We start from the raw sequence: 13,244 nt of genomic DNA, 5'->3' as shown, positions 1-13,244 counted from the left end.
TTATGTGTTGAAGGTCTTTGTTTAATAAGAGTTGGGGTTTACGAATTCGGTGGGATTTAAGGAATCTTGCCTTTTCTTTGAAAAATATTTCTTTTGCAATTAAATAATTTCACCTTCCTTTCCTAATATATATCTCTTAGAGAGCCATCCTTTACAACAAAAACAAGAAAAAAAAATTCAGTAGAATACACCATGTCTGTCTGTCTCTCCACAAAGAATGGAAACCTAACTTTTCATTCATTAGCACAAGTAATCAATCAATAGTGCACAAGGTGCTAGGGACACAAAGAAAAAAAGAGTCCTTATTCCCTCCCTACACACATGCATGCACACACACACACACACACACACAGGCACACAGGCACACAGGAGGGGGAGGATTAACACCAGGTAGAGTGTGGTCTTGAAAGGCATCAAAGAACAGAAGAGCACAGAACAGGGAAAACATGAGGACTTCAGGTTCATGGTTATGGTTTTTGAACCTTATTCACACTTCTAGTGCTAGCTTCTTAGTACCCATTGACACAATTCAAATAATTTTTGCTCCAGCAAATCTTTCTCCTTGCCACATAGCTTCAAATGTCTTGATGTAATATCCAAAAAAAGTTCCTTGCTCTAATTTGTTTGCCAAAAAAAAAAAAATAGGGCAGATGTCCAGGATGAGAATTTTTATAAAAGCCCAAGTAATGTTTCTGGTAGATGAGATTCTTACAACTATGAAACAAAGGTTAATGATCTTTTAGAATGGATAATCTTCCAACACTTTTAGCTGTTAAATGCAAACACCAGCTCGGGTGTAGTGAGGGATCACCACTCTTTCCCCTCAAATTGCTCACATTGGCCTGCTTAGTACCCTTCCCTTTCTTCCTCCAAGTTCCTAACTTATTTAGATATACATAGCATATAGATGAAAGATATAAAAGCCTAAATTTACAATGTTTTGAGAATTATGGGGATGTTCCAGTGGCAAATGTTTATTAACAACAACTTTGGATTTAAGTGTCTAAGACCTAGTTTAGGCTGCCAAGGATGAAGTCAGAATATCAAAACAGGGTGGCAGACCTGTTTTGAAAATTAGAAAAGGTTAATGTAAAGCTGAGGGGGTCCTTTAAATTTTTATGTCAGGACATAGATGTATTATGGTGGGCTTAGGAATAGAAAATATAGAGCATGTAGTTCAAAAGGGCAAATCTAAATACTCTGAAAAAAAGAACAAATATTTGGCATTTAAGACCAAGAACCACTGGGTCCTGTGAGCAAGGGTGCTTTAGAACTTGAAGTAGATTGGTGTAAATACTCCTTTATTCTTTAGAGTAATCTTTAGATTCTTAAGTTTCTTGGCTAAGATTCTTTTATCCTCCCCATTTCTCATTGTTAGAACCTTAGCAGGTACTAAAGAAGTCAATTTCAAAAAGTCCTGCTTGCTTCAGGAAGGACAGTGCAATCTCATACTTAAAAACAAAGAAAAACAAACCCTTCCTTCTGTTTTAGAATAGATACCAAGTATTAGTTCCAAGGCAAAAAAGCAGTAAGGGACTGGCAACTGGGGTTCGTTAAGTTTTCCACAGCTAGCAAGTATTGGAGGCCAGAGCTCTTTATCTATGAACTACCCAGAACTCTTACCTATGGAGCCACCTAGCTGCCTCCATTCATTAACTTAACTAGTAGCACTAATGTACGTTAGTGTTTACAATGTCCACTGTGCTTGAGATTTTATTATATTAAGATGTTCTGGATCTTTATACTTGGAGTCAATAATGTTTCATACATTTGAAAAAGGTATGGACTACCCGTGAATTTTCAGGCAGTGCTTTTACAGCCCCACAAGAAGGCCACCACCAAGCGGCTAAGAGAGGTTCTAAACTCAGTCTTCAAACACCTGGATGAAGTAGCGGCAGCAAGTATATTGGATGTACGTATATATCATCTATGACATTTGTACTTTATTTCCACCACTGAATTCCATGTGTATGTACATGTGTGAGAGAAATAAAGGTGGGTAGGAAGAAAAAAATTTGTTTCAATATTTGGATAAATTTCTGTCATCAAGTGATAGATTGAGTCACTGAGCAGTGTTTTCAAAGGCTGAAATGTAGAAAATGACAATGTTCAAACTTAAAACCATCTCTGCTCTTTAAAGAACACAGTTAATTAATCTTTTTTTCTTTTCTAGGCTTCTGTGGATATTCCTGGATTACAACTAAATAACCAAGACTATTTTCCTTATGTCTACTTTCACATTGACCTGAGTCTTCTTGACTAGCTTTTTAAGAGTCTGGTAACTCTTTATATAATCAAATTAAACTGTAGAGATGCTATCTTCTCTAAGTTAGAGAATTTTTACAAATGGCTAACTTCAGAATAGTAATTACTTTTTAAGAAAAAAAAATGGCCTAGAATTTAGAATGTTACCACAAAAATTACTCACGAAAATTAGTTATGGTTGTATTTATTTTTTTGTAAGTTACAATAAAGAAAAGCTCCCATAGTCTTTGAACTTTGTGTTTTTTTTCTTGGTTTCAATTTAAACATAATTAAAAACTAAGATAATACTGAACACCTAGTCACCCCTTTTCTAAAGATAATTTACAAGGCATTATATGTACAAATGTAAAATAATTATCACTGTTTTATACTGGAGTCTCAGTTCTTTTTCCCTGCTCCAAAGTTGATAAGGTTGAAGTGTCCAGGTCCTAAGTAAAGCCTTACACTGAAGTCTGAAAAAAAGACTGGGGTACATCATGCCATTTAACAAAATTGGAAATTGCTTATTGCCTAGCTATATACCTGGGTTCTATTCCCTGATAGTCATTTGAAGAGGACTTAGAGTGGTAGGTTAGAAACGAAGCCCTGAACCAGCAACTGATTAAAACCTGCTCTCAAGCAAAGGACATACTAGGGATAGGTGGTTGTTTCAGGCACAAACATGTTTTGCCTGGCATTCCTAAATGCTTTGTCCCTACCTCTGCTTAAGAACATACAGTATTCTGTATCCCACCTAAGAGTTTTGTCTGGGTTCTTAAAACTTTATAAAAGGCATACTTACTGTATTCTTACTACTTACCTACAGAAGGAAGGAAAGAAACCTAAAGGACATTATTCTTTGAGAATAGTTATTGGTTACAACCCTCAAACCCTGAATTAAATCTGTTTTGTGGACTTGTTTTCATACATGATAGGCACTGTCAAAAATACTTTGCTTTTATTCTTTAACTGGAACAAAGCATTGCTGTTCAAATGAAGAAAAAAAATCACATTTAAAAACTTAGTAGTAAAGTAACAGCCTTAAAGAACCTTCAAAACAGCACGCTTGGGATAGAAAAAAATGTTTTAACAATAACAAAAAAATCAGTTATCTTCAAAATATTATTTGACAGAATACAATCAAATTCAATGGTTAACAACAATTCATAGAATTTTTCAGTGTTTTCTTGAGATGCAAACAGTTCACTGTTACAGTGTTTCAAATGACCAAACGAGTGCTGCTTGTTTTTAAAAAGGCCACTTGTATATCCATTTGATTGCAAAGGATGTTCCGCCACTGCTGGAAAAATCCACTCCCAAGAAGTCTGTGTCATTTCTCACAACTCATCTTTTCCTAAGTCGTCAAGTTCTACATCGCTGAGGTCAATATCATCTTCAATGGGAAGCTGTCAAACAGTAAATGGAATTTTTACTGAAGATGGCAAAGGAATAGCTTAGCATCTAAATACAACTCCTTTCCTTACAGCCAGGTTAAACATTCCCTTTCTGTTCCTTTTTTCCATATGTGTCTAAATCAAACAGATTAAATATTACAACATACCAATAAAATAAGCCACAAGGATTCTAGTACCATCATAGCCATAACATTCCCTGTCAAAGTGTAGAAAATGTCAGTTGGAAAGGCAGCTCTCAAAGGTCAATACTCTCAGTTTAGAGATAAGGAAACTGAGGTACCCAAGTATTGATTTAAGACAATAGCTGTCAGTATAAGAGGGGGTATTACAACAGTGATGGTATTTCTCCCCACCCCCCCAAATTCTGGAGTGGCTAAGTACTGGGTGATGGGGGTGATAATAAAAATTCAAATAATCACTACAGTTAATACAATAGTTAATACCAAAATATTATGGTAAAAGATAAGTCAAGATTTCAAGATGTGATTTAACTAAATAATTGGCTTAAAATTAGGGAGTGGTCTAATATTAAAGAAAGCAACTGATTTGGCCTCCATTTCCTCAGTTGGGAAATGGGATATTATCTATCTACTTTGCAGGGTTATTGTAAGAATCAGACGAGTATTTGTGAAGCACTAAGTACAGTGCCTGGCACTATGTAAATGCTTACCTCACCATCTTTGCCATCCCAAGGGGCTACTGTGCTTATTTTAGGGAAAACACCACCACCTACTGGTGCCGTGGAGCCACGACCAACAGATAAATCTCTGTAAAATAGATAAGTGGAAAATATTAAACCTTTAATTTAAAAGTATCCTTGAATCCAAATTAGGTATTTGGTGAGCTAAACACAATTTGACTTCAATATTCTTAAAGACTGGAAAAATATGCATTTTAACCCAATTTCCATGATTACATTTAAACGCAATGACAAATCAGTAATATATGAAAATATCCCATTCTTTTAAAATTAAAGTGGCATAATCTCAGGTATTTGCTTTCTAAATATTCATGAGCTGGAAAGCAAGGTGGCTCTGAAAAGAATGATTTCACCCTCAAAACTGGGGCTGTGATAATTCTCAAATAACTGATAACCTTCAAATAACAAATAACAAAACCTTCATTTATGATTGATGTACAATGTACCTCAGCATAAAGTAATCAGTAAGCATAAATCTATCACATGCTTACCAAGTAGGGGCATGTTTTATGGGAAAAAAAGAAGAGCCCTCCCTTTTCTGCAACATCAGCTGGGGTGCCAGGGTACACCAGTAGAAGCAGTGGGGTGTATTGTTCAAGTGTTTACATCAATAAATGCAAGCTTGCACCATCCTGGTACTATTGGCAGAAAATGAAGGAAACCCAGTGAGAGGATACTTTACATGTGGAACAAAGAGGTCTGCTTCTAGTCACTAGATCCTTAGATCCTATACTCTCCATTGCTTCTCTCTTCTTAAGCAATCAACCCCTTTATGAGGCAAGTAATTTTGTTCTAGCAAGGATCATAGCTGACTACAATTTTAGCTCTGGCTTTTTGACCCCTTCAGTCTCTAAGCAATGTAGGAGTTAATATGATCACATCTATGTCTTTTTATGGACAATATAACAGCTCAGCTCCGGAGAAATGGTAAATTTGTTGGTTTTTCAATTCCATCCCTTTGAAAACCTTTCTATTCTCTGATCTCTCAGGGAAATTATACATCAGTCTAACTGGTGAGGTTAAGAACCCAGTATAATGGAAACTCTTAATATCCTATATACATTTATCATAGATAAAATCCCAGTGAGCTTTCCCAGTTTCTTTAACAATACTCTCACCTGGGACCCAGGCCTGGAGATGGAAGGTTTAACCCCAGCTGCCTAGCCCCTGTTCTTCTGCCTTTGAACCAATACTTAGTATTGATTTTAAGACATAAGATAGGGGTTAAACAAACCCCAAATAAAATCCACATGTGCTACCCCCCCCCCCCCCAAATGGTGTTTTTAGGAAACCAATCAAATGTCTCTAGGCAGAAAGGTGTGTAGGTAGTTTCTGTTTTCTCCCATTTGCCAAGGCATTCAATGGAAGTAATTTATTTAATTAATCTAAAGGTCTCATACTATTTTAGGATAGGGAGTAAAAATGAATTACAGTATCAATGAATTATAGAACCTATGCTATTTAGTGATGGTAAAAGATTCAAAAAATAAGATTTGACAGGAAATTCCACACACAATTGAGATGAACAAATCAAAACCATTGATGCAATATTGGAAAATGAGTTTTAAAATTTAGTTATCACCTTAAAATAACTTGCATGTATATAGCATTTTAAGGTTTGCAAAGCATTTTACAAATATAGCAGACCCTTGTTTAATGTGACCAACATGTTTCAAGATCCATCATGTTAAGTTGAAAATGATATATAATAACCCGATTTTTTTTGGTAATGATATTTTACTAACTACATGTAATAACAATTTTCTACATAGGTTTTCTTGTTTTTCAGAACTGTCTTGGATTACTGTATTGTTAAGAATAGCAACCAGTTGATCATTCTACAATATTGTGGTTACTGTGTTCAATGTTCTCATGTAAACCCTGTTTTTAAGTATTTCTTAAACATAAGTAGGCACTTAACTCTCTTCTTAGACTTACCAGTATCACTCCTCTTGTAGTTTGGAGCCATTAATAAGTTAACAGCATTAATGAAACAACTGGTTACAAGCAAGAACTCTGGAAGTCTGATTAAGGGAGCTGATGTTTTATGCAAAACAATGTAATGACTCACTAATGCTTCTCAGAGTGTGACTGGGTGTGAACTGCTATGAGACTAAGCTGCTTGAAAAAATGGTGTGGATTTGGCACATAATTAAAAAAAAATTATTTTACATATTTTTATTTTTTTTATTGATTGCCAATAGTGTATACCTGCACTTTTGTGCGTTAAGTTTGGGTAAAATGAGGTCTTATTACATCCCATTTGGTCTTCAGAACAAAAAAGGGATTTTTAAAATTAATTTATTATTATTTTTATTATTTTTTTTTAAACCCTTACCTTCTGTCTTGGGGGTCAAGTGAATTGCCCAGGGTCACACAGCTGGGAAGTGTCTGAGGTTATATTTGAACCTAGGACCTTCCGTCTCTAGGCCTGACTCTCAATCCACTGAGCTACCCAGTGGAACCCCCCCACCCCCCTTTTTTAAACCCATACCTTCCGTCTTGGAGTCAATACTGTGTATTGGCTCCAAGGCAGAAGAGTGGTAAGGGCTAAGCAATGGGGGTCAAGTGACTTGCCCAGGGTCACACAGCTGGGAAGTGTCTGAGACCACATTTGAACCCAGGACCTCCCATCTCTAGGCCTGGTTCTCAATCCACTGAGCTACCCAGCTACCCCCCCCCCCCTTTTTAATTACCCCTTAAAGATGAGGAAACTGAGGTGGACAGAGGCTAAATAATTTGCTCTGAATCATTACTAGTTAAATGTCTAAGATTGGTTTTGAACTCAGGTCTTCTTAAGCCTTGTCCAACCTCTCTTCATTTAAAAATGAACTAAATCCTCAGAAAGGGTAAATGATCTGTTCAAGACAATAAATTATGTATTATAGTCGGGACCTTAGAGCTCCCAAATCTAAAAATACTCAGAAGAAAATTATTTCAAGGAATGCATAAACTTGAAGGCAAACTGAAGTTTAACAAGTTTATAGAGCTCATCATTTCACCAGTGTTTAAAAAAATGGCAAAGGCTATTATCTAAATCTATATATACATAAGGCAGGCTCAAGTCCTGCCTTGGACACATCCTGGCTCTGTGTTTCTGGGTAGGCTATACCCTCCTACTATTCTGGTCAGAGGTATCAAACACATGGTCTGTATATTCCCTCTCCACCCAGTGTGTCTGAACCAGATCAAAATGTGACTGGGAAATATTTAACAAAATAAAACATAATAACTGCATCTTAAAACTAAGTCAACATGTAGCAGGCAGGGATCCTTACTAGAGTTAGTTACCCCTGTTTCTGTTTTGAGTTTGATGCAACTGGCTAAAGAAACTTTCAAAGTGTAATACACACCAATTTTTATAAGAAAAGAGAAATTTTAGTACCGGGGAGTTCTATACCACTGAACTCACAAAATGAGATGCACTTTTCCTTATTTTAAAAAAGTACCATATAAATTGGTGACTAGGAGGAGAAACTTTCTACTTAAAAATTATCAAAAATACCTTTTCCAAAATATTTAAACTATGAATTTATACAAAACATTTGGAAATTTTGAGGGTCAACTGGGTGGCTCAGTAGATTGAGAGTCAGGTGTAGACAGGAGGTTTTAGGTTCAAGAAAGTTTCACTTCTGTCTGCCCCAGTTTCCTCATTTATAAAATGGAGAGAGTAATAGTACCTATCTACCTTGCAAGGTTCTTGTGAGGATCAAGTGAGACAATATTTGTAAAAAAAGTGCTTAGTACTGTGACCAGCTTATAGTAGATACTATAGAAATGCTTATTCTCTTCCCTTCCCTCTGTCCATTTATCACCTTTTGTCAGAATGAAGGCAGTGTGACTGATCTTGAGAATTCTGTACTCAAAGTTTATCATTGTATTAACTGGAATTCTAAAGGGTTTCAAAAGTGCTGGCAGATAGAATACAGATAGATAGATAGATAGATACACGTTAACTACTATTAAAGCACTTTGCAAACCTTAAAGCATTATGTAAACGGTAGCTTCTTATTACTTTAATCACTGGGTACTATGAGAACACCAGTACTTAACATGTATTTTTGAAATCATTTAAGTGAATCTAGTCAACTAATAAAGATTACTGTAATTTTACCTTTAATTATTCTATCAATATAAGGTACTGACTGGGGAATGTTTCCAGAGATTTCAGTACAATCCAAACCATAAAACATTGATTTTTATGTATCTACTTTTTGTTATCCCATCTAGTTTTCCTGAAGATTCCTCTCTCTTGGGCATTAACTGTGCACACACTCTTTAGGCTAGGGGTAAGGGTGGGAGTGGGGTGGGGGGAGATTTTTCTCAAAATGAGGAACAAACTCAAACTTCAGCAAGGTATAAAAAGAATGGATATGAGAACAGGAATAGGAGAGTTAGCCAAAATGCTGTTTAGTGTTTTGAAGTACTATAACTTCCCTGGCCAGACGCACCCATATTCAAGTAACTGGTTCAAAAGTCAACTTCAATGGAATCCTGACTAGCCAGCTCTGGCCCTCCTGGGTCCCTGGTTCATAATAAGTTTGCTTATAGCTAAAAATATCTTTAAAAAACAAAAACAAAATAAAACCTGTTGCTAAGGTTAAGAAAAATAGTTTGGGAAACTCTGACTATGAAAAGATTCAATACAAAGCACATCAATAATGATAAAATTATAACAGCACATATATAGTGCTTACTATGTGCCAGATAATGTACCAAGCAATTTACAATCAATATCTCATGACCTACTTAATAGTGGAGGAAACTGAGGAAAACAGTCTAAGTGACTTGCCCAAGCTCACATATTTAGTAAGGTCTGAGGCTGGATTTGAACTCAGATCTTCCCAATTGCAGGCCTGATGTTCTATCCCTTGTGTCACCCAATTGCTTTTCTAAAATTTACCACTTTAGAAGAATATTTGAGAGAAAAAGGCTATAAAAAATGGATTAAAGTAAAACACCAACTAATTTAAATATGGGTTGAAATAGCTTATCTCAAAATGATCTGAACTTCAAAGCCTCCTAACCTCCCCTCCCCCCATACCCATTTACCTGAGAAACTCATTGATGCCTTGCTCACTGAAAGATCCTTTCAAAAGAGCAAATTTCATCTTCCGTGTATTGATAGCTGCCATTGCAGGGTATCCAAAACCTCCTATCCCCAGTGCATTCTCAAGCTCATACTGAGCTCCAGCTTCTGTCCACAGCCATCTAGAAAACAATATTTTCAAAGTTTCTTAGGGCACTCATTATAATCTTGGCTTCAAGTTAAAAAATAAAAGATCAGTCATTTCTTTAGCACTCCACTTCTACATAAAAGAGATAAGATAACACATATAAAGATATATACTATAGGATATATTAAAAAGAAGTAGAAAATTGAGATAAGAAAAGGTCTCTTAAGCATATGAGCTGAGCCTTGATGGGAACAAGGGATTTCAGAGGCAGAAGCAAAGAGGAAAAGCATTCTAGGAATGTGGGTCTGACAGCACAAAACCACAGAGCTGGTATAAGCAGAATGTCATGTATGGAGAACAAGAGGTAATGCAGTTTGTCTGGATGGACTGTAGTGTCTGAAGGGGAGTATATAATTTCCAGTAATAAAAGACAGTTTAAACCAGACTGGGCAGGGCTTTTAAATACTCAAGAGAGGAGTTTGTATTTTATCCAGTGATGTGGTATGCATCAGCTACAGCAATCTGGCAGCTTTAGAGCATGTTTTGGAAAAAGAAGACTAGATGCAAGAAAAACAAGATGTTATTGCGATATGCTAGGTGAGAGGTGATTAGGACTGAAATTAGATGGTTGTGGCATGAATGAGAAAGGAGACATGTGAGAGATGTTTAGAAGGAATTGGTAACAGTGGGTTCCTTTGACAGAAATAGGGACACATCAGGAAAAGTGGGTTTTAAGAAGAATGAACTCTACTAAGTAGAGTTTGAGATGTCTATCCAGTGTCAAGTTCAGAAGAGATGAGGGTTGGATATATAGATTTGGGAATCATCTGTATAGAGATTATAACTGAGCTCATAGAAGCTTCTGATTTCAAACAAGATAAAGGAGAGGAACAGGTAGCAGCTAGTAGATAGAGCAAGGGCTAGAGTTGGGAGGACTTGGGTTCAAGTCTGGCCTTTGGGTAAGTCACTTTGCCCCAATTGCCTCATTCTTGCAGCTCTTCCAAGTCAGTGAACTGACACTAAAATGGAAAGTAGGGGTTAAAAAAAAAAGGCGAGGGCCCAAGTATAGAGAACATGGCCTAGATGATACTGCTGAAAAGATGTCAGAAAAAGACCTGTCCAAAAGGCAAGAAATAATTGCAATGGAGCAGCTATGAAAATATGAAGAGGACAGAAGGAGTGATTGACAAAAACTACAAAGGATAAGAAAGATGAATACTGAAAAAAAGATAAACATAAAGATCATAGGATGTTGACCACTTCTTGGTAGAGGTAATGGGCTAGAGTAGATATGGAAGGGTGGAGAAGAGGGAAAGGAGCTGGTAAGAAATTATAGTGGCGAAAAAGAAACAATGTCAATGAAGCAATTTTAAAAAATACAAGAAAGCAGAAGAGGACAGACAAGCAGAGCAGTTTAGGATGATATAAACAAGTTTATAAGTAGGCAGAAAGGAGCTAGAAGATGAGAGGATGAAAATTAGGAAGAGGGAAGCTGTTGGAGATAGAATTAGGAGTACAGGGGAGCTGACCTTAGCAAGGAGAAGAGTCAATTCATCTTTTAAGTTTTAAGTCTGAAGCAAAGGTGAGGATAGGTGAATAATGCCGACATGAAGAGTAGGATTGGTTAGGTGAACAAGTTCATTACAAATCGTCTGAATTTTTTCGGTTAAGTATGATGAAATATCTGTTGTTTGGAGGGCTAAGGCAAGGGGAATATAGGAGTGTTGGTTTAAGAAGAGGAACTTGTAACATTTCCTACCAATAACATAATCACCAATTAGGGATAAATAAAATAATTAGCATGCAACAGTGAGGGCCCAGTTGAGAACAGATAAGCAATTTGTAGCTGACTAAGTCAATATGACTGTGTTCCCCTTTTTCAGTAGCAGCATTCAAAGGTATAGAGAAAGCAATTGCTAAGGGTAATCTATGGTGGAGTTTCAAAAGAGATAAATGGCAGGAAGGCAATGAATGGGGTCAGAGATGAAGGGTTGAAGACGATGTAAAAAGCTGAACTGGCTAGCTTAAGGCCAGAAAGAAGGCAAGAAAATGAGTTCAATGAAGGAAGGAAGTGAATGGAGATTGTAGGAAGCAAAGTGAATAGATTTGTAGAGGAGGGGAAGGAACAGGAATAAATGGAAAGACTGGAGGTTGTGGCAAATCATAATCTTTAAAATTCTGTTTGAGATTTTCCTTAACAAAGAGGGGATTTCAATGGGTAGCAAGTATCCTTTGATGTATAATTTACTGTACTTCTATAAAAGTAATACTCTTTTGATGGACAGTACTTTTTCTCATTTTCTTTCTTTAAGGGGAAAAATACAGATACAGACACTATCAAAACGTTGTAGAAAACAATTGCTCCTGAACTAAGAAAAAATTCAAATCCAGAATTCTGACTTATATTAATTATATGACCTTGGGTAAATTTTCTCATTTATAATATATGTAAATGTTTCCACAAAATAGTGGAAGAAAAAAAAAAGCAGCTTAACTCTCCTACAACAACTTCATTACATTCCACTCATGAAGGACCGCTAGTAAGGAATAGTAAGGAGGCTGGTGGAAACAGGATCAAAGAAAATGTTGTAGGGGTATAAAGTGAAAGACTAAAAAGGTAGGAAAAGACCAGGTTATAAAGGTACTTAAATGCCAAACAGTTAATGTTATACTAGATGTTATGAAGGTAGAAATAAGAGGAATTAGCAAATATTCAATTATGGGGGTGAGCTGAGGATACCATCTAGGTTGAAAGTGTGGGTGACTGGGAAGATAGTTGTGTCCTCAACAAAATGGAAACCAGCAAGAAGGGAGGGTTACATGTTCAGTTAAAGATGTCTATAAGAGGGGTCAGCTGGGTAGTTTCATGGATAGAAAGTCAGGCTAGCTGTGTGACCCTGGGCAACTCACTTAATCTGCACTGCCTAGTTCTTATTATTCTTATGCTTTGAGACCAATATTTAGTATTTTTTATACTTAAACAGAAAGTAAGGGTTTAAAAACATATCGATATGATATCCAGTTTGTGATGTCTGTTAGAGGTAGCTGGAGAAGAGACAAATAGGTCAGGAGAGGAGAAAAATTGACCTGAAAATCATTAGAGATGATAATTCAATTTGTGGAAGATGATGACATCACCAAGTGAAAGAGTAGAGACAAAGAGAAGATGATTAAGGACAGAGTCTTGGGGGACACTAACTAGTTAGCAGGTGTGACATAGATGAAGAAAAAACAAAGCAGACTAAAAAGGAAGGAAAATAAGGGATCTAGAAACACCATGAAAACCTAGAGAAAAAGAATCAGAGAAGAGGGTAACTAACAGTGTCAAAGGCTGCAGAGAAGTCAAGGGTGAGGAATGAGAAAGGGCCCTTAGATTTAGCAATGAAGATAAAAGCAATTCTCATTTGAATGCCAAGGCTGGTAGTGACAGCAAAGAGTTAAAGAGAATAAGGAAAGGAAGTCTCTAATCTCACAGGCTATAGGGAATATAGTGATCCCTCACCTATTGTGGGAGTTACATTCCAGAGACTCCCGTGATAGGTGAAAATCTGTGAAGTAATGATGTTATATTTATTTTATTATTTATATATATTTTAAAGCTTTATAAATCCTTTCTACTCTCCTATAAACCTTTCCCTCACTCTTATTAACCTATAGTCACTGAGTCAATCAGCACCAAGGATACAGAACAGTGCTGTGGTTGGTTGC

The 13,244-nt window shown here is 36.4% G+C and overlaps 2 protein-coding genes across 3 annotated transcripts in view; one reads left to right on the top strand and one right to left on the bottom strand.

Moving 5' to 3' along the window:
• The window catches only part of ATP6V1C2 (ATPase H+ transporting V1 subunit C2), a 63,259-nt gene extending 60,762 nt beyond the window's left edge, over positions 1 to 2,497 (top strand). For both annotated transcript variants that reach the window (XM_007476135.2, XM_016427655.2), the window contains 2 exons: positions 1,780 to 1,912; positions 2,174 to 2,497. In XM_007476135.2, coding sequence (XP_007476197.1) covers positions 1,780 to 1,912; positions 2,174 to 2,263 — 223 coding nt within the window. In that variant the 3' untranslated portion in view covers positions 2,264 to 2,497. The remainder of the gene's footprint in view (positions 1 to 1,779; positions 1,913 to 2,173) is intronic.
• Positions 2,434 to 13,244, bottom strand: part of PDIA6 (protein disulfide isomerase family A member 6) — a 34,420-nt gene continuing 23,609 nt past the window's right edge. Inside the window, exons 11-13 of the mRNA XM_007476137.3 lie at positions 9,412 to 9,570; positions 4,330 to 4,426; positions 2,434 to 3,650 (exon numbers count right to left, since the gene is read on the bottom strand). Coding sequence (XP_007476199.1) covers positions 3,582 to 3,650; positions 4,330 to 4,426; positions 9,412 to 9,570 — 325 coding nt within the window. The 3' untranslated portion in view covers positions 2,434 to 3,581. The remainder of the gene's footprint in view (positions 3,651 to 4,329; positions 4,427 to 9,411; positions 9,571 to 13,244) is intronic.

This window comes from Monodelphis domestica, chromosome 1 (assembly GCF_027887165.1).
Source record: "Monodelphis domestica isolate mMonDom1 chromosome 1, mMonDom1.pri, whole genome shotgun sequence".
Lineage (NCBI taxonomy): Eukaryota > Metazoa > Chordata > Mammalia > Didelphimorphia > Didelphidae > Monodelphis > Monodelphis domestica.
Note: the sequence above shows the minus strand (reverse complement) of the source record. Positions and strands in the feature narration are given on the sequence as shown.